Source organism: Carassius gibelio, chromosome B21 (assembly GCF_023724105.1).
Source record: "Carassius gibelio isolate Cgi1373 ecotype wild population from Czech Republic chromosome B21, carGib1.2-hapl.c, whole genome shotgun sequence".
NCBI classification, from domain to species: Eukaryota; Metazoa; Chordata; class Actinopteri; order Cypriniformes; family Cyprinidae; genus Carassius; species Carassius gibelio.
In genome coordinates, this window is record NC_068416.1 from 7,638,860 (window position 1) to 7,657,538 (window position 18,679).

The window sequence follows — 18,679 nt, forward strand, 5'->3', positions numbered from 1 at the left end:
AAAAATGTATATAATAAGCGAGTACACCATGAATCAATTTTCCAAACCGTGTTTTTAGCTTGTCCTGAATCACTAGGGTGCACCTATAATAAGTGTTTATATTCGGACTATTTTAGATTGCTTCGGGGGTACCGTAGCGGAGTAACCCAGTACCTTTGTGATTCTTTATAGACATAAACAGAGAGAAGTAGTTCCGGCTACGATGTTCTTCCGCAAGACGCAAGCAGTTGTGTTTATTAACCGCTAGAGCATCAAAAGTTCCCTACCGCAGCTTTAAGCAACAAAATATTGTTTATTTTTGTTCAACCAAGTCTAGCAGACCAGTGCAATTTTTGCCATGATGTGTATCAATAGCATATTTAGAAACAATTTAGAAATAGTACATTTCAGAAATTCAGGTAGCTTATTGGTGCTGGAACCTTCTGTAAAGTGTTTTTTAAGTAAAACACAATACTGTCAATTACATTCAGAACATTGGAAACCATGACTATTAGAAAACCTCTCTCTGTTGCTTCAGAGGCCATAACATACTAAGTCCAACTCTCAATAACCTTGGCCAAAGCAATAAAGAGTTCAACATAAACTGCCAGTTGCACCAACAAAATAATACATAGTTCAACATAAAGTGTAAAGTCCACGCTAGCTGCTATATGTTTTGCGTTGAGGTGATACTTGAGGCTCGATGTGCTGCGGTGATATGCGAACGCTAGTTGGTGCTCCAGTATAATCGGTCCGCCGAAACTCATCCAGTGACAAACGTTCCACGGTGCAAAAATAAGTTATTTAAAATGCTGGAAATTTTTTCTCTTTAATTAATTAATCTTAATTAACGCGTTATTTTTTGTGTAATTAATTAATCTCAATTAACGCGTTAGTCCCGGACCTAGATTTAACATTTTTAGTTTTTCACTAACCGCACATAACCTTTTTTCTTCTCAAAAACACAATCATGTACATACATGCTCCTCACATATTATTATTATAGCCCAGTTTGTGCTGATTACAGTGAGATTAGACTTTAGCCATTTAGATGTTTATAAGAAATTGAAAAAAGCACAAATGTCAGGGCATGACAAAACTTCTCCAGGCCTCAAAAATACCCTTAGACCTCAGAGGGTTAACCCTCTGGAGTCGATTCATGAGTATACGCGTTATGAGGCATCCTTCCTGATAACCCCCAAAAGAACTTAAATTACACTTTCAGTTTTGATCGTACAGATAAGAGCAATACATCAATCGAATCTGTAAAGGTCTACTTTTTTGGATACAGACATAATAACAACAAAACTGTGCACTTATAAAATAAAGATAACAAACAAGGTGTTCTGTCCGCAGCCTTTGTCTGCGCTGATCTTCATTTAGAAACGTGTCATTAAAATGAACTGTAACTCAGTGAATACTCAACGAAGAGACATGAGAGAGATATCTATAGAAAGCCTGACATGTGTACTTTTAAACTAAACAAGCGCTGCCAAAAACAAATATTCTGTGATAAAGTAATCCGTATGAAAACAACATGATGTCTGTTTTTCACGTCTCCCTTCATTATCTTCTAATGCGACCACAACCCAACGCTGAACGCTCTATTCAGATTCTAATGTTTCACTGAAGCGCACGGATTGAATATGCCACACAACAGAAGACAACGCAGCCAGACTGTTCAAGTTCTTTTTATTTTACTGTTTGCTTCGAGATGAGAGGAATAAGACATAATTCACCCCAAAAATATGTGATGTGGATTACCTCAGAAAAAAAGAATGAAGTGCTTTATTCAGCAGAGATCATAAACATGAGTAAGTCTCAATAACAATATACACTACTATACCATTCAAAAGCTTGATGTAAATAATATACATGTAAAAAATAAATGTAAATGTAACAGATGTAACAAACAATGCTGTTCTTTATCCCCCCCCCAAAAAAAAAACCTGAAAAGAATATTCTCAGCTCTTTTCAACATTAATAATAATAATGATGATGATAATAATAATAACAATACTTTTTTTTTTGTAGAAAATCAGATTGTTTAAAGGATTTCTGAAGGATTGTGTGACTGGAGTAATGATGCAAAGCTAATTTCAGCTTTGAAAGTCAGCTTTGATTGTTCCTAATAAACAGTTTAAAGCGCTATATACATAAAGGTGACTTGACTTGACTATCTCATTCTAATGATTTCAAACCACTGCCAAAAAAAGCACGTGTTTAGGAACATCTGAAAAAGTTGATGAGCATGATGATGAAGGATTTGGGAGGGCTGATCCTCCTTCATAGAAACAAATGTGATCTCCCTGCAGACAGCAGCTGATATCCGTTCCACACCAGCAGTGCTCCGTCTCATCCCAGGACAGGAAACTTTCCAAACAAGAGCAGATCTCATACTTCAAGCATTTCCATTTTCTCACTTCAACAAATTACATCAACGGCAAACATTACATTATAGAGAGGTCTCTGATAGTATCAGAAAATTAAATTGACTGTTTATGACATCACAATGGTTATTTTAGCTTAGAAAAGCCTCTTTGCAGACAAGGAACATGGTAACTAAAGCTCATACGTCACATAATGGCACGTCAGCAGCATTCCACTGGAGCCTTTGGAAAGAAAAATGCTGCATCTTTTTATTTGATTTCCTGTTGGCTTGTATTTTTGAGTGTTTGTGCATGCATATACAACTTTATGTGCGCATTCCTTCCTTGGACAGAACCACTGTTTGCTGGGTGCAAGGCAGGAAGCAAAGGACACTGGAAGAGAAAAATTTTGGCGAACTCTGTGTTCTTATAGCGCATGTGGATGTCAACAGAAGCTGCTTATTTTTAGCCCTGGTCACTAATTAAAGGGGTCATATGATGTTGCTAAAAAGAACAGTATTTTGTGTATTTGGTGAAATGCAATGTGTTTATGCCGTTTAAGGTTCAGAAAACACATTATTTTCCACATACTGTTAGGGCTGTGACATTCACCGTGACAACGATGGTCGGTTACCACCGCGGTTGTCTACTGCCACCATCGGTAGTACATGTGACGCCACGCACTCTATAACAAGCATAATACAAAGTTTTGTATACAAGTGTAATAACAGTAATCAGGGCTCTAGAGTGCGACCTCATTTCTTAATGGAGCAACTAAAAAAATCAGAGGTCGCACCGGTGCTACAAGCCATTCGAGGGGGAAGTCTCTGGGACTCTGAAAGTCTCTCTGTGGTTCAACAACAGACACTAGAGCACTGCATTTCAGCCCAAGCCCTATGGGCCCTTCCTTTTTTACGCCCCTCGAGCAGGGCTTTGGGAAAATTTCTTACATCATAGTTCAGACACGGGCTGGGCCTCCCGCCTGTTTTAGACTTCTCCTTACTTTTATACAGCATTTTAGACATCCATCAATTAAAAATTAATTTCCGTAATGGTGGAAACAGCACGAGACCAAGCTACTGTGACTGTCAAGAGCGAGTCGACAGTGTTTTTTGTCCTGCCTGCAGCAGTATGGTCAATATACATGCAATAGGCTTAAGCTTGCCTTGCCGCAAAGCACTGGCAAAAGTAATTGCCATAAATGTGACGGGGAAATAGTAAGGAGATATTAGAATGATTTACTAATAAACTAGTGTTTTTTGAGTCTGTGTCGCAAAGATGAAGTTGCTGATCCTGACTCGCCATCTCCCCTAATTAGACGCGCCTTTAGAGAGATGTGCATTTTTAAGGATTTTGATTATGAAAGAGGTCTTGTTTTCGATTTTTTTTTAATAAGTAGTCATTTACAGCTTTCTATAGATATATTTATCATGTCTGTGAGGCGTGTTTTCACTGAGTTTCGGTTCGTTTTAGTACTCCTGTTAAAGAAGAGACAACAGAAAGCACATCATGTTCTTTATTTTATAAAAGCACAATGTTTTATTTTATATTGTGAGTGCACACTAATTAAAGTAGACCCTTTGCAGTTACGAATGATGTATTACTCTTACATCTATGAGCAAAAATGATGGCGTATCCACTGAAAAATATGCAAGATCTCCATATCCTGAAGCCTCTCCACACAAACTATTGGATAAAATGCACATTTATCTGGGTCTAATGTTTAAACATTGTTATATGCTTGAACTGTTTTATATTTATAGATTTTATTTTAGACAAGTTGTGATGATTTGAGAAGGCTAAATTGATCAAACATAGGCTCACTGTCTGATGCTGGCCGCTTAGTCATTACAAAAAAAACTAAAACGTATATTTAACAACCAAAAAATACTCCAAACATTTTTCTAAATTAATTAATTAATCTAAATTAACAAAACTAAATATAATCACTTTGCTATTACATACAAAACTGAACTATTTTAATAGCTGAAACAGTATAAGCTGAATAAGCAGTATAAGTTCAAATCAGACACTAGAGCAGTGGGTCCCAACCTTTTTCAACTCGCGGTCCACACAACCAAACACATATGTTTGCGTGGCCCACTGCAAAAAAAATTAACTGACCCCGCTATTGTTGAGTTAATAACTTAGTACTCAGAAGGTAGATGGTTAACTGTATTTATTGAATGAACTAGGGCTGTGCGATATGGACCAAAAAACCCAAAAAACATTGCGATTTCTTTGATCAATTTTGCGATTGTGACACACACAGATATGCTTTACAGACATAAATACAATCAGGATTAATTTGAAACATATTTCCAAAAGAAAACCAATTAGAACTTTATCAAAAAGTTGTAACATCTCTAGAACAGACTTAAGTCAAAATAATCACTATAGTAAAGGTGTAACGAAATGTATAGACTTACGGCAAAAAATATATAAATAAATAAATCACGTGTCCAGGGACTTTTTTTTTCTTTTTTGCCATGCATTGTTCATAGAGCTCATTAATTGTAGCGGCGCCTCAGGTGTTGAAATAGATTTGTTATACATTATACAGGTTCACACGTTTGTAGTGCATATACAGTATGTGTATGCAGTGCAGAAGCAAGCATTAATGTAACTTGAAAGCAATGTGACCGCAGAGACAGAAACAATAAAACCTATTAGAAGCGAGGCATTTGTTGCATCCAGTGGGGACTTAATTACTGATTATAATGACTTATACTGTCTTTTTATGCATTGCGTATCGTGCTGTGTAAACATAAAACCATCGGAGAAACGACAGACAACAAGCTCTACTCTACATTCCTCAGAACTAGTGTTTAAATCTTCAGTGGCAAATCCTTTACATATGAGAACGTACTTACAGACTGTGTGTCAGAAGCGCCAGACTGTCCTTGCAAAGTTGGAATTGCCCAACTTAGAAACAGACACCAGCATTGTAGGCTACTCTCACAGGAAACAGTCCTTGTCCTCTGCAAAATGTGCTGCACACATCTTGAACTGTTCAGGAACAGTGTTGTAAATACAACTTAACCACTGATAAAGAATATCTCTTTGGATCTTAAACTATAGTCTTTGCAACTTTACAGATCTTCTTTATTCACCAAGAGTTTATAACACTCCAAATAGAAAGGAACATTTTAAAGTGCATTGAATGACCCCTTTAAATATAATAACTGCTAAAATAACTGTGACCGTAGATAACAAATTAATAGCCTGCTTGTTGGGAAGTAGGGTTGTCACTTTACCCAGATATTAACAGTTAATCCCAATACTAGTAAAATTAAATGATAATTGATACCAAAGCAAAAACTAATATGCTATTGAACATAGCCATGAGATGTCTGTTGTATTTTTCTGCAATAAATTAACTGGTAATTGGAGTGAATTTTGTTAGTAGAGATTGTTGCATGTTAACCCTAACCCTGTAACTATTTTACAGTTTTGTTCATGTGTAGTAAAATATTTTGCAACATGCAAGCTTGGTAAGCCAAAGCAACCTATTGCCAAACAGAATCATATTTCTTTCCATGAAGAACTGGGTCAGTATGTTTCACAAGAAGTAAATTTATGTCCTGAAAAAAGAATAATGTATTTGTTACTGGCGAACTTGCCCTTGACTTGATTATCAATTGTATCACCTGTGTCATTTGTATTGGAGAGAGTTTGCCACAGTTTGCCCAAAGTGTGCTTTTGACACTTTGACAATAACACACAGAATGTTTGCTTCATATCGCTGTGAGCGATACTTTTAAAAAGAGCTGCTGTGCCAAATCCCTTAACAGAAGTCTTGGAATTTTACATTTTTATTATTATTATTATTATTAGTAGTAGTAGTAGTACAGGTAAGTACAAGTCAGATAAAGTTTTTTCAAGCATTTCTGCATTTTTTTAATTCTTAGTACAATACACAAAATTTCAAAGCATCAAATGTGTGTTGCATCTATATACATTTTTGGTCACACTTTAGTTTTGGGACCAGTTCTGACTATTAACTAACTATTAATTATGATGTTTGCCTCAATAAACTCAATAAACTATTTGCTGCTTATTAATAGATGGTAAGGTAAGTTTAGGTATGGGGTGGGACAAGGGATCTACTGTAAATATGCTCAGAATAAGACAATGATATGTGCTTGCTTTATAAGTACTAATAACAGACAATATGCTGGTAATGCATACTAATAAGCAACCAGTTAAAAGTGAGAATTGGTCCCTAAACTAAAGTGATTTGTTTTTTTTTAATCACAGTAATTTCATGATGTTATTACTTTCAACCTATTCAATTAAATCTCTTTCCATTCAGTTTATCTGTCTTTTAATTCAGTTGATCTTAATAATTAAACAATCATATGAATTGTATAGATATAGATATAGATATAGATATATAGATATAGAATCTATAGAACTGGTTTGCAATTTCCAAATATGATGAATTCTTATTATAGTACAGTATATGCAATTTCAATGCAAGTTTCTTTGTTATTCAGAAGATTTTTTCCAAAGTTATGACAATCTAAAACCAAGGGGTCTGCCTTCAATTTCTAATCTGATCTGAGCAGCTAAATTCTCATTCCGTGACAAACTGTGTTTATTTTTAGGGACTCATTCGGTCTCTTCTTAACCTTCTTTTTTGGACATTTTCCCCCTCGCGTTCTCTTTTTCTCATTCCCTGACTGAACTCTTACTTACTTTGTCACATGTCTTGAAAGATCCAGACACCACAACGTTTCCCTCACTTCCTGGCTTAAAACATTGTGGTTTTGTCACCTTGCGCTATTCTCGTCAGAGAAATTTTAACACATCTCATCACATCTTTTACAGATTTGTCCACTGCGAAGAGAAAGTTTGCGGAGTCGCTGAACGAGTTTAAATTCCAGTGCATTGGTGATGCAGAAACAGATGATGAGATATGCATTGGTAAGATCATAGCATTGTTTCTTTTCAATGTTTGTTGTTCCTTAGTGTATTATGCAAGAAACAAAAAGATTATACTACAGTTTTAAACCCAAAGCGTTTTTCAATGTATGCTGTCATACAAATGACATTCGTAGAAAGCATTTGAACTCAACTTTAAAGCATTTTCTTCATTGTTTCTCTGAAGTGTATCGGTTGAGTACTAATCGATCCATGGCCATCTGATCCCACTCCAGGTCTTGCACAATGTATTCATTACAAGCTTTTAACTGAAAAAGACAGGTTTTACTGAGCGCCATCCCCAACTAATGTTTCATTCAGCCCTACTATGTCACAATTAAACCAAGGCTTCAGCTTAACTTCTTTGTATTTGCCATAATTCCTCTTGGTGGTGTGGCATCAAAGGCTTAAGTGTTGGAACCTGTGGGAATGTTTGTGGCTTTCTGTAAGTCCTGGCACCTTACATGGAAACTTGCTGAAATGCTGCTTGGCTGAATCTGAAGAAGAAACATGTATTGACTTGCCTTTATTCTGATCTCATCTTCGGTTGCAGCCTTGCAGCTTTTCGCACATGAAAACTGTATTACATCTGGAGGTTTTCTTAGTAATGCATCCGCTGTATGTCTGAGGTTGTGTATCTTGATGAGTTTGCTACTTTAGTTATGATAGAAATTCTTGGGCTAAGCAGTGGAATCATCATTACTTTTGCACATAGAGTATGTTGGATATAATGGCCTTAATATTATTGGACTTTGCATAGCAGCAACCTAATACAAAGCTAAAAAAGTGCACGTGTAGTCATCTTGAAGTCTTAAAAGTATATTTAAAAGCACTGCACTTGCAGATAAAACAAAATTAAAGAAATAAAACAGTAAAGTGTCATGACTGTTTCTTAACACAGACTTAAAAAAAAAGACACATTGTAATTGTCAAAATCTGTTTTTTTTTTTACTTTAAAGTACATTTTAAATCATGTTTTAAAGTACACTTGTTTTAATGTGTTGATTTGCATAATTTAGCACATGCAAAGTACTTAATTATATTTTTAACTGTAGTAGGTTTAGGCCCAGTTTCACAAGCTTAAGCCAGGACTAGGCCTTAGTTAAATTAAGATATTTAAGCAACTTTTACAAAAACGACATAGAAGAAAATATTACAGGTGTGCATCTTGACACAGATCAATGACACTGACATATTTTATGATATATCAGAGCAAGATATTTTCAGCATTTAAGTCTGGGACTAGCTTAAACCTGGTCTGTGGAACCGGGGGTTAGAGTTGTAATATCAAATACAACTTTAATATACAAATGTGTAATTGCAATTTACATAAATTACATTAAAGTATAGTTAAGTTTACCATTAATGCTTGTCAGTATACTATAATTAACAGAACTGTACGATTGCATATAAAGATTTACTTTAGTCCTTCTTAAATGGGTCAAAAAGCTTAAGTCTTAAGTTCAACTAATTGCATTTACTATATACAATATTTAAAGTATAATACTTATTGATTAGATAACATGCAATTGAGTGTCTGAAAACATTACACTCAGTCCACATATTAGTGTATTATTTTAAAGTATATAACTTTTGGATTACGTGCTCTTTTTAAAAGGATGCTTAAGTAAAAAAAAAAAAAATTTTTTTTTTTTTTTTTGTAAGAGCACTAAACAAGCTAGCTCTGTGCTGTCACCTTCTAAAGGTTGTCACACAGACTTCTGTATGTTAAACATAAACCTGATTGCACAATTTAGCTGAATTGTGGTTTGGAAGGTGTTGCTCTTGGCTGGGTTTTGACTTTTGAATAACCATTTCTTACTTTAATTCTCAGGCTGTCTGTGGTGAATTATAAACTGACAAATGTGTGACTTCACTGCTTGAAGATGTAAATTAATGTAATGTGGTCAAGATGCTGTGTGTGATCACCAGTATTATTTATTTTCTTTCAAAGCCAAATCACTACAGGAGTTTGCTGGAGTCTTACAGAACCTGGAAGATGAGAGGACACGAATGGTCAGCAGGTTTTTTTTTTCATATTCATCATCATCAGTTTCATTATCACTATGGTTATAACTAATAGTTCACTAAAAATGAAACTGACTCCCTTTAATTTCCTGAGTTTCAGTTTGATGGTATAGAGTTGTGTCATGAGATTTAGCTTAGTACGAATAACCCTTAATATACAGTAACATGCACTAAATTACTTAGTAGCAGATCTATACAGGTGGAGCTGGGGAAGGTGGAGGGTTTCTAAAGCGCAACTGTCATAGCAAGCACTAGCTGAGTATTTGAATGTTGAGCTGCGAGCTCATTGGCTGCTGATACAAAAAGAACCAATCAGCTTTGGCTGGTGAATAATGATGTCATTACCTCAGATTAAGTTAGACCTATCAGACTGCATCATCTAGAGTTTCATGACAGAACTTTATATTTGTTGTCAAAATTTTACGTACACCTTGCAGAATCTGAGGGATAAGAGGGATCATACAAAATGCATGTTATTTTTTAGTATTGTTCTGGATCAGATATTTTACATAAAATGTTAATATATAGTTCAAAATGAAATAAATAAAAATAAGAGGACTAAATAAACTAAACAAAACTAAGAGTGCTATTGACATAATCTGACACGAAGCAGAAAACTATCACCTACTCTGAACTGTAACAAGCTTTGTAGCTCATATGTGTGATTTCGCTTTGACACGTCTGGTTTATGGTTGCCAAGCAAAGTTGCACTTTGCTAATGTGTGGTCACACCAAAATAGTTGTCTATATGTTCAACATCTTTAAACATGGCCAATCCAGTCATGCTTCTATTTCATTACTAATGCTTCTTTTTTTTTATTCAAGTGTTAAACATGTGAAGCAACTTTTATGAATAATCTTTTGGTTTGGATTGCAATTTCCACAATTACCAGAGCAATCTGTGTGGTCATATGTGTGATGCACAGACAACTAATTGAGCAAATGAATAATCATACTGTTATGTCTACAGTATAAAGTCTTAATGATTTAACATGAAGCAGTACTAGGGCTGGGGGATTTTTCAATATATCTAAATATATATTTAACGTTAACTTTAAGAGATATAAATATTAATCCGTTTAAATAAGAGTAAGAAGTTCTCAAATGTATGGCAAAGAATGGGGACAAACAATGATAATAAATGGAGAGAAACGATGATGATGAATGGTACAAAGAACTCTGTGACTTGTCTCTCCTCAGATTGAAAATGCCAATGATGTGCTGATCTCGCCTCTGGAGCGTTTCAGGAAGGAGCAGATTGGAGCTGCAAAGGTGCGAGGAGAAGTTCACATCGCTTTATGTCATGGTATTCATAGCAGAGAGAGGCTTATTGTTTGCAGTTATCAAGAAGTATCTAATTCGAAGGCGTTTTTATCACTAATGATTATGTTACATAGTCAAAACCTGCAGATTAAATGCGGGCCAAGATATCACAGATCAGAGTGCTTCTAAGAAACTGCTGTAACTTGTTTGAACAGCACTGCCATCTGTTGGTAAGGATGTGTAAACACTTACAAACAGATGCAATAAATCTGTTTAATTTGACATGTAGCAGAGATTTGTGCATGCCTCAAATTCACATTCAGTTTTTTTTTTTTTTTTTTTAAACAATAGTTCAGATTTATTGCCAACTTTACAGCTCATGCATGCCGCTTGCAGGCGTTTGCTTCCCTAATCACAAATTCGACTCACACACCCAGTGGCTTTTGTCCATTATTGTGGATGTGCATGTGGACACTTACAGGTGTCGGGAGTTCAGGGGCCAAGGCCCTTAAGAAAATTAAAGCAGAAAAGCAAACAATAAGCCATTGTAAAGTACACTTTATAAAGTACACATCACTTAAAAGTACTTAATACACAAATAGTGTACTTTAAAAGAATGTACTTACAGTAAGTGTGGAACTGAATGTAACGTTTTTGGACACTTAATTGCATGTTATTTGCAATTAAAGTAAAACGTGTTAAAGTTTACATTTATATTAAAAGCAATTGGATGAACTTATGATTTTAGCACACATTTCGTAATTACTTACAGTATATTGTTTTTTTTGTTTTTTTTCTGCCGAATGTACTCACAAGCATATATGGTAATATTATGAGAGCTTCAGCATCCAACCCAAACACGCTACTTGATAAAGTTTCATTTTATATGTGTGAAACTACCCACTGTAACTGCTTTAAAATGTTAAGTGCTGCATTTCCAGTAATGAATGTGAATGTATACATACATACATACATGCAAATCTCTACATATAACATTTCAACTTGTTTATTTGTTCAGCTTTTGTCATTTCAGTTTGAGTCAGAGTTTGCATTTTTATCCCATAGGAGGCCAAAAAGAAATATGACAAAGAGACAGAGAAGTACTGCACAGTGTTGGAGAAACACCTCAGTCTATCTGCAAAGAAAAAGGAAGCGCACCTTCATGAAGTATGTTCTGCTATTAATGCTGTTTTACTTTTTGCATGTGGTTTCACTTAAAGATCATCAATCGTTGTGTTTGGATTCCTATGAAACTAAACTGGGGACCGATATATTGAAAGGCTTGACTTCATTGTAATAGCGAAAGCATTTGGTTTGCCATTGTAGACATGAACTAAGGCTATGACGTTTACACGACAATGATGTAGTCAAAAACTGAAAAGTTTTCCCTTACGTTTTTAAAAAAGTTTCACGTATGCACAACAAGTTTTAAAAAATGATTTGCATTTACACATATCTGCGAAAACAGCCAAAAATGCTGTATTATGTATGCCAGACCAGTAGTTGGCGCTGTCACCTTATTAGTAAACAGCTCCTGTAGAGAAGTGATGATTGTATGTTGTAAATGTTGTGTCTCTGCTGTTGGTTGTAATATTGATGAAGTAAATCCAGACTTTGCTGAAGAAGCGTTAGCAAACTCTTGAGCATCATCAACAGTAACATGTACTCCTCCATTGTTGTGTGTGTTTGTTCGCACTTGCCTTTGAAATCAATGTCTACAGACCTAACAAGTACTACACACACCTGTGAGGTCACTGTTTTCAAAAATTCTCTTTTTTGGTGTTTACACTGAAAAGATAACGGTTGTGTTTTCAAAAACTTGCACTTTGAAACCCGTTTTCAAACGCTGTTGTTGTGTAAACGGAGAACAGATAAAACGCATCAAAAGTTTCCAGTTTTTGGCTGAAAATTTTGTCGTGTAAACTGCCCTTAAAGCTACAACCCCCGGTTTGATTTTATGTGTATTTGTATGTTTGTCTTTTTTAATTTTTAATTTTATCAAATCTACCCAGGCGGATAACCAGGTGGACATTGTAAGGCAGCATTTCTATGAGGTCTCGCTGGAGTATGTCTTCAAAGTGCAGGAAGTTCAGGAGAGGAAGATGTTTGAGTTTGTGGAGCCGGTAAAACTTTATAAAAATTATATTATATTATATTATATTATATTATATTATATTATATTATATTATATTATATTATATTATATTATATATCATATCATATATCATATTATATTATTATATTATTACATTGATGGCTCTTTTTTGTGTGTAGTTGCTGGCTTTTCTACAGGGTCTGTTTACATATTATCATCATGGGTACGAACTGGCCAAAGACTTCAACCATTTCAAGACAGACCTCACAATCAGCATTCAAAATGTGAGTGCAGACCCTCATAGATGCTGATGTCACAAATTAGGAGAGCAGAATTAGTAGTCTGTGTGTAATTTTTGACTGTACTGTACTAAAGCATAAAAGTAATACATTTGCAGGTATTTAGGAAACATGCTAAGTTCACATACCTGTTTCTTTGAATAACAATGCTACGGTTCTGCTTTGAAATGTGTGTTCCGTGTCAGAATGTCTGTTTCTGGTCTGTGTGATTCTGCCCACTGTCAGTTAACCCAATAGTATTCTGTCACACTTGGGGTAAAACACAGCATACTGCAGCCATAGAAGCAAGCTAACAAACTGGGTCTGAGATCACAGACTCTACCCGACCTAAAAATCATCGACATCCACCCAAAAAGCTCTCTGACAAGAAGCATATTAAAACACACGTAAATCATAAGGCTCAACACCTTGCATTGTGAATTGCACTTGTTCCTGTGCATGCCGATCTGACAACCTGTGTGAGTGTGGAGTCTGAGGACGAGGGCACTGCAGTACCCATTTCAGCCACTAGCTGTCAATAATGCATACTGCACCTTTAAGTAAATTGCAAGTAAATTGTCATATCTTGTTTGGAGTGAAGTCCAATCTTTCAGTATAGGATTAATCTTTCAAAGCCAAATCACTACAGGAGGTTACTGGAGTTTGCTCAAACCCAGTACCTGACAGGTGCAGTACGTTTGTAAATAACAACTGCCATTAAAGTAGCCACTTCACAATGAGCCTGGTCAATGTTATATTTAAGGGGTGCAGTAGTTTAATGTATTTTGCATTGCAGAATTTTTTTGTTTTTGTATTACAGTGGCAGGTTTTCACTAGCATTCTTGAATCTTTATATCTTTTTAAACAATCTCCTTTTCCTTAAATTGTCTGTGTTGTACTTCAGACACGGAACCGGTTCGAGAGCACTCGCTCAGAGGTGGAATGCTTGATGAAGAAGATGAAAGAAAACCCGGACGAACATAAGAGCATCAGTGCGAACACAATGGAGGGATACCTGTTTGTGCAAGAGAAACGTAAGTTGAAAAAGTTCAGAGCTTTTCTTAGATTTCTAAGGCTGCATTTACACTGCAGGTCTTGATGCCCAAATCCGATTTTCTGACTATATCCGATTTTTTTGACGACGCGCTTACATCATCTTTTAAAAGTGTCCCGTATCCGATTTTTGCATTTACACTATACACTGCTGAAACTACCAAACGTAGACGTTCTGACCCGGAAAAGGAAGTAAAACAGCACGAAATACAATGGATGCAGATGCAAATAAAATAATACAGTGTTTTGCTTTCCACAATATTTTGAAAAGTCAACATACAAATCAGCAAAACATTGGTCTCGTATGGCGGAGAAAAAAACAGGAGCCCTTGTTGCAGCCTGGGCGAATTTCACGCCTATAATAAGTCATGTGATCTTAGTTGGTGGTGTCCACCTGAGCTGATGTCATTTTTTTAATGATGTACGACTCGCATTTACTGAGGAATATCCGATTTGTCTGCTTACATGGATTCATATCCGATTTATTACCACATATGAATGAGGCCTGAATCCGATCTGAGAACATCGGGATCCATGCGTTTTTTTCCTGCTTACACGTTCACCGGTCATATCTGATCTGTGCCACATGAGAGGAAAAAATCTGATTTGGGTCACTTGAACCATGCAGTGTAAATGGGGCATAAGAGACAACTAACTGATCACCCTGGCTTGTGGCCAATGTAAAGGGTATGTGATGATTTGTGTATATGTAACAAAAATAATTTGTGAATGTGTGTGAGCTAAGTTTAACTGTCATCATGAAAAATTACTTCCGTTTTCTTTGCTTGTCTAAAATGTGTGTGTGTGCCCACAATCCTAAATGGCAAGCCAACATTCAGAGAAGTCTCTGTTCACATTGACACAAAAATTGTGGCAAAACAGCTTAGTAGCCCCACTACCATGAAGCAATGAGATTGACTTCGTTCAACATCATTTGCGTTCTCAAACGATATTTGTACACAGCTAAATATTTAGCAATACACCTGAAATGTAATGTATTTTATACTTATTACTGACTCTAAGTCAGTGATCTTATATCCCTATGCTGGTGTTATTTTTATATGATTTAATTGCTTTACTATCCACAGTGCTTCATGGGATAAGTATATTGTCTTGTGTCTGTGAAAAGAAAGCATGTTCAGTTTTCTCCAAACTTTAATTTAATCACAGTGGTTCACGCGTGCATCATAGAAGTTCATAAATACAATTTCCAGCCTGCAGCGCAGAAAGGTTAATTCTCTATTGCCTTTCAAAATAACATGCTCTCTTCACTAAATCCTACCCTGAACAAAAACATTGGTGTTAAAGAAAGAAAGCTTTCTTTTTTCTCATTTTACCATGTTTTTACATTGTTTTGAGCTTTATTATTAGAGTTGTTCCGATTCCGATACTAGTATCGGAAATATCTCCGATACCACAACAAATTCTGGCATCGGCATCGGCGAGTACATGAACCCATATACCGATCCGATACCATTTTCTTAAAAAAGACCTAGTTATGACTGCTAGCTTTGCCTAACCGCTGCACGGTTCTTCTTCGCTGCTCAAAATGCATTGAAAACACAGGAAGTTGTGCTGTGTTGCCACAAGCAACCCCTGTTTAGAGCAGCGAAGAAGAAATGAAAACGCGTTAGCAGCCCTTATCTATATATGACTGGATCACTCATCACATTCTAAACTGCCAAAAGACAGTGAAGCCGCTACTATATTATAGATCAGTGGTTAGCAGTATGTCTCTGTAGTACCGGTAGTTACAGACTCTCGAGTATATTCAGTACCGGCAACTGCGTTCAGTCGCTTCCGTGTAAGTCAAAACGCAGGGCTCCAGACAGTAGCCGAATATATACTAGTGTCTGTGAATATTAAACTGCAAAATACTATTTAAATATTACTCCCGCAAAATCTACATCTCTGTGGGTGACTGGCACAGATGCGCGAGAGCTCGCTGTTTTGTAGTCTCTGCTGTGTGTCATGAGGACACGAACGCATAAACCGTCACTTCATGAGAATTTACCGTTTCATTTGAGAATACTGTCATATCATAAACACAGACACTCAAAGATCTTCATGGCAGCCCATTAAAATAAATGTTTGGTTTACATGAGTAAATTGACTATATATAAAGCTACTGTTGTAGCCTACAGTAATAATAATACATCTCTATAATAATAATAATTATGCCTAGATGGTTGCTTGTTTTTTACTTGTTTTTTACTTTATCTGATTATCTGATTAATAGATCTTTTTTTATATTCCTAGACTTATTTGTTGCAGTTTTTTTATACAGTTATATTGTAAAACTTAAATACCTTTTTTAGTTTGCGGTGTTAGATTTTTGGCTGCATTTGAAGTTCTTTTTTGCATAAGAAAATAAATAATACTGTCAAATTCATGTTAGATAATAAAAATACTGTAATAAATACAGTAGTTCACCATGTATTTGTTCATGTTTTATTGAGGGATCTGTCTGAAGCACACCATAAAAAAATTCTAGCAATTTACACAGGGCTAGTAGTATATACAGCTGTATATACAGATATACACCCAGGTATCGGATCAGTACTCGGTATCGGCCGATACCCTGAGCCCAGGTATCGGAATCGGTATCGGGAAGAGAAAAAGGGTATCGGAACATCTCTATTTATTATCGAACCATGTTTCATGAGACTGATACCTGCGTGCTATGCACTGCAAGTGCACTGGTGTACCAGGTGAGCTAATGAGCAAGTTTACTACAGCAGACAATTCATACACAGAGAGCTGAATGTGTGATGTCCATTAGAAAAAAAAATTGGTTTACAAATCATGCACTATGGTAAATGTATTTTAAGGTGATGATAGCAAAGTGTTATGCAAAGAAATTGCAAATGAAAATTAGATTTTTGGCCCTATAATCAAAATGTGTGTGAAAAATAATAGAAGTGTTTGGTGTTTTACTGTCTTTTATTTCTTTTTCTTTTTTAAGTACATGTAAAGGCATGTTTTTGCAATGAATCTGTGTTGGTATTTCATAGCTTTGAGCTCTTCCCTATTAAAAATGTAATGAATTATTATCTCAATGGTGGTGAATAAATGGGCAGCAACTGTCAAGCTCTTGCACAGTATTGAATTTCACTTCACTCTTCTCTTTTCTTTTCCATAAATGCTTCAAAGTTTTACATAACCAAAGCCTTTAAAGAGTTTACCATATCATTCATTTTCTATCACACGCAAAAAAAATAGTTCCTGGAGGCACATGAACACTGAATTATTTGATTTATATATTGTTATCTGTCTTTTTCTTAAATGGCTCCCTGATTTTTTACCAAATCAGGTTCCTTCGTGTACACGTGGGTGAAGTACTACTGCATCTATCACCGAGAGCCCAAACGCATGACCATGATGCTGTTTGATCAGAAGTCTGGGGCCAAAAATGTAAGTAGTTCTTTTTTTCTCTTTCTCTATCACAGACAGTCCCTCTCGCACCCTTTCATTCAGCAGTTTGTGTAACCTTTGGCACAGGCCACGTGTTTGTTCCTCATGCTGGCATTGACGAGACTCTGATCTTGGCATCGTTGAGCTGGCACCAGTGTCAGCACCTGGCTCTGTGCCCGTCCCGTCCCGTTCTCCACAGCCACACACACAAGGTCAATAGCACGACTCTCGCACCAGGGACTGCATGCGGCGTGATTACATTCTGACCAGACCCCTACTGCTAGACACAAACCTGCCAATCGCAAGAGAGAAGCAAACAGAAAACATGAATACAGAGTCATATTGTTTCATGATTTGCATGGTTTATTCTATTGCTGACATATTTACGAGGAAATGCACATTCTGTTGAAACGAAATCCATTTAATTTAATGTGGGTACATTTCAGACATAAAAATAGTTTGGGAATTTGAATGGTTTCACTGCAAAATGCAAAACTGTGACGCTTCATTGGCTGACGCGCTTCACTCAGCAGCTGCTAAAGAGTATTATGAAATAATTTATTTTTATTTAATACTCACTTTAAATTTAACAGTATTATCACACTTTATTTATTATTTTATTTATATAAAAAAACTCAAGTTCAGTAAAACTATTATTATTATTATTATTAATTATAATTTATTTGATAATTATATTTAATTGGTCACACTATGTGCATTGTGAGCACCAAATCAAATCTCCAGGTGCTCTCATGAGAACAGACTGAAAAACATATGTGCACCCCATATATATTTACACGTTATATTTAGTGCTTAAAAATACATTTCATTCATCAAATTCATCAACATTTACATTAGAATTAGAATCCTGTTTTTTAATAAACATTAGCAATTAACATTCTATACATCATATACGTTTGCACATTTTTAATTTACTCTTCTAACCCAGTGTTTATGTTTTGCATCTGGGACAGGTCATTTCAGCTCATCCTTCAGATAGTTCAAATGATCATGCTTACAGTAAACAGACTTCTAATGGAGGCTTAGCAGGCAAATCGGCTGGAGGGATTACGAGCAGGAATTACAAACTCATATTTTTAACCACACTGTTGTTAGATAACACATTGACTGCCTGTCCACCAATCTTCAACATATTTGGCATGATATTATCATAAGTGAGCTATATAAACTGATCAGCCACGACATTAGAACCACTGACAGGTGAAGGGAATAACATTGGGTTACACTTTAGCTTGAGGACCAGTTCTCAGTAT

The 18,679-nt window shown here is 35.8% G+C and overlaps 1 protein-coding gene across 3 annotated transcripts in view; it reads left to right on the top strand.

Moving 5' to 3' along the window:
• Positions 1-18,679, top strand: part of LOC127985709 (rho GTPase-activating protein 26) — a 103,889-nt gene that overhangs the window by 44,072 nt on the left and 41,138 nt on the right. For all 3 annotated transcript variants that reach the window (XM_052587776.1, XM_052587778.1, XM_052587777.1), the window contains exons 2-9: positions 7,182-7,277; positions 9,229-9,290; positions 10,503-10,574; positions 11,631-11,732; positions 12,578-12,688; positions 12,840-12,944; positions 13,843-13,972; positions 17,305-17,405. In XM_052587776.1, the coding sequence (XP_052443736.1) occupies positions 7,182-7,277; positions 9,229-9,290; positions 10,503-10,574; positions 11,631-11,732; positions 12,578-12,688; positions 12,840-12,944; positions 13,843-13,972; positions 17,305-17,405 (779 nt within the window). The remainder of the gene's footprint in view (positions 1-7,181; positions 7,278-9,228; positions 9,291-10,502; positions 10,575-11,630; positions 11,733-12,577; positions 12,689-12,839; positions 12,945-13,842; positions 13,973-17,304; positions 17,406-18,679) is intronic.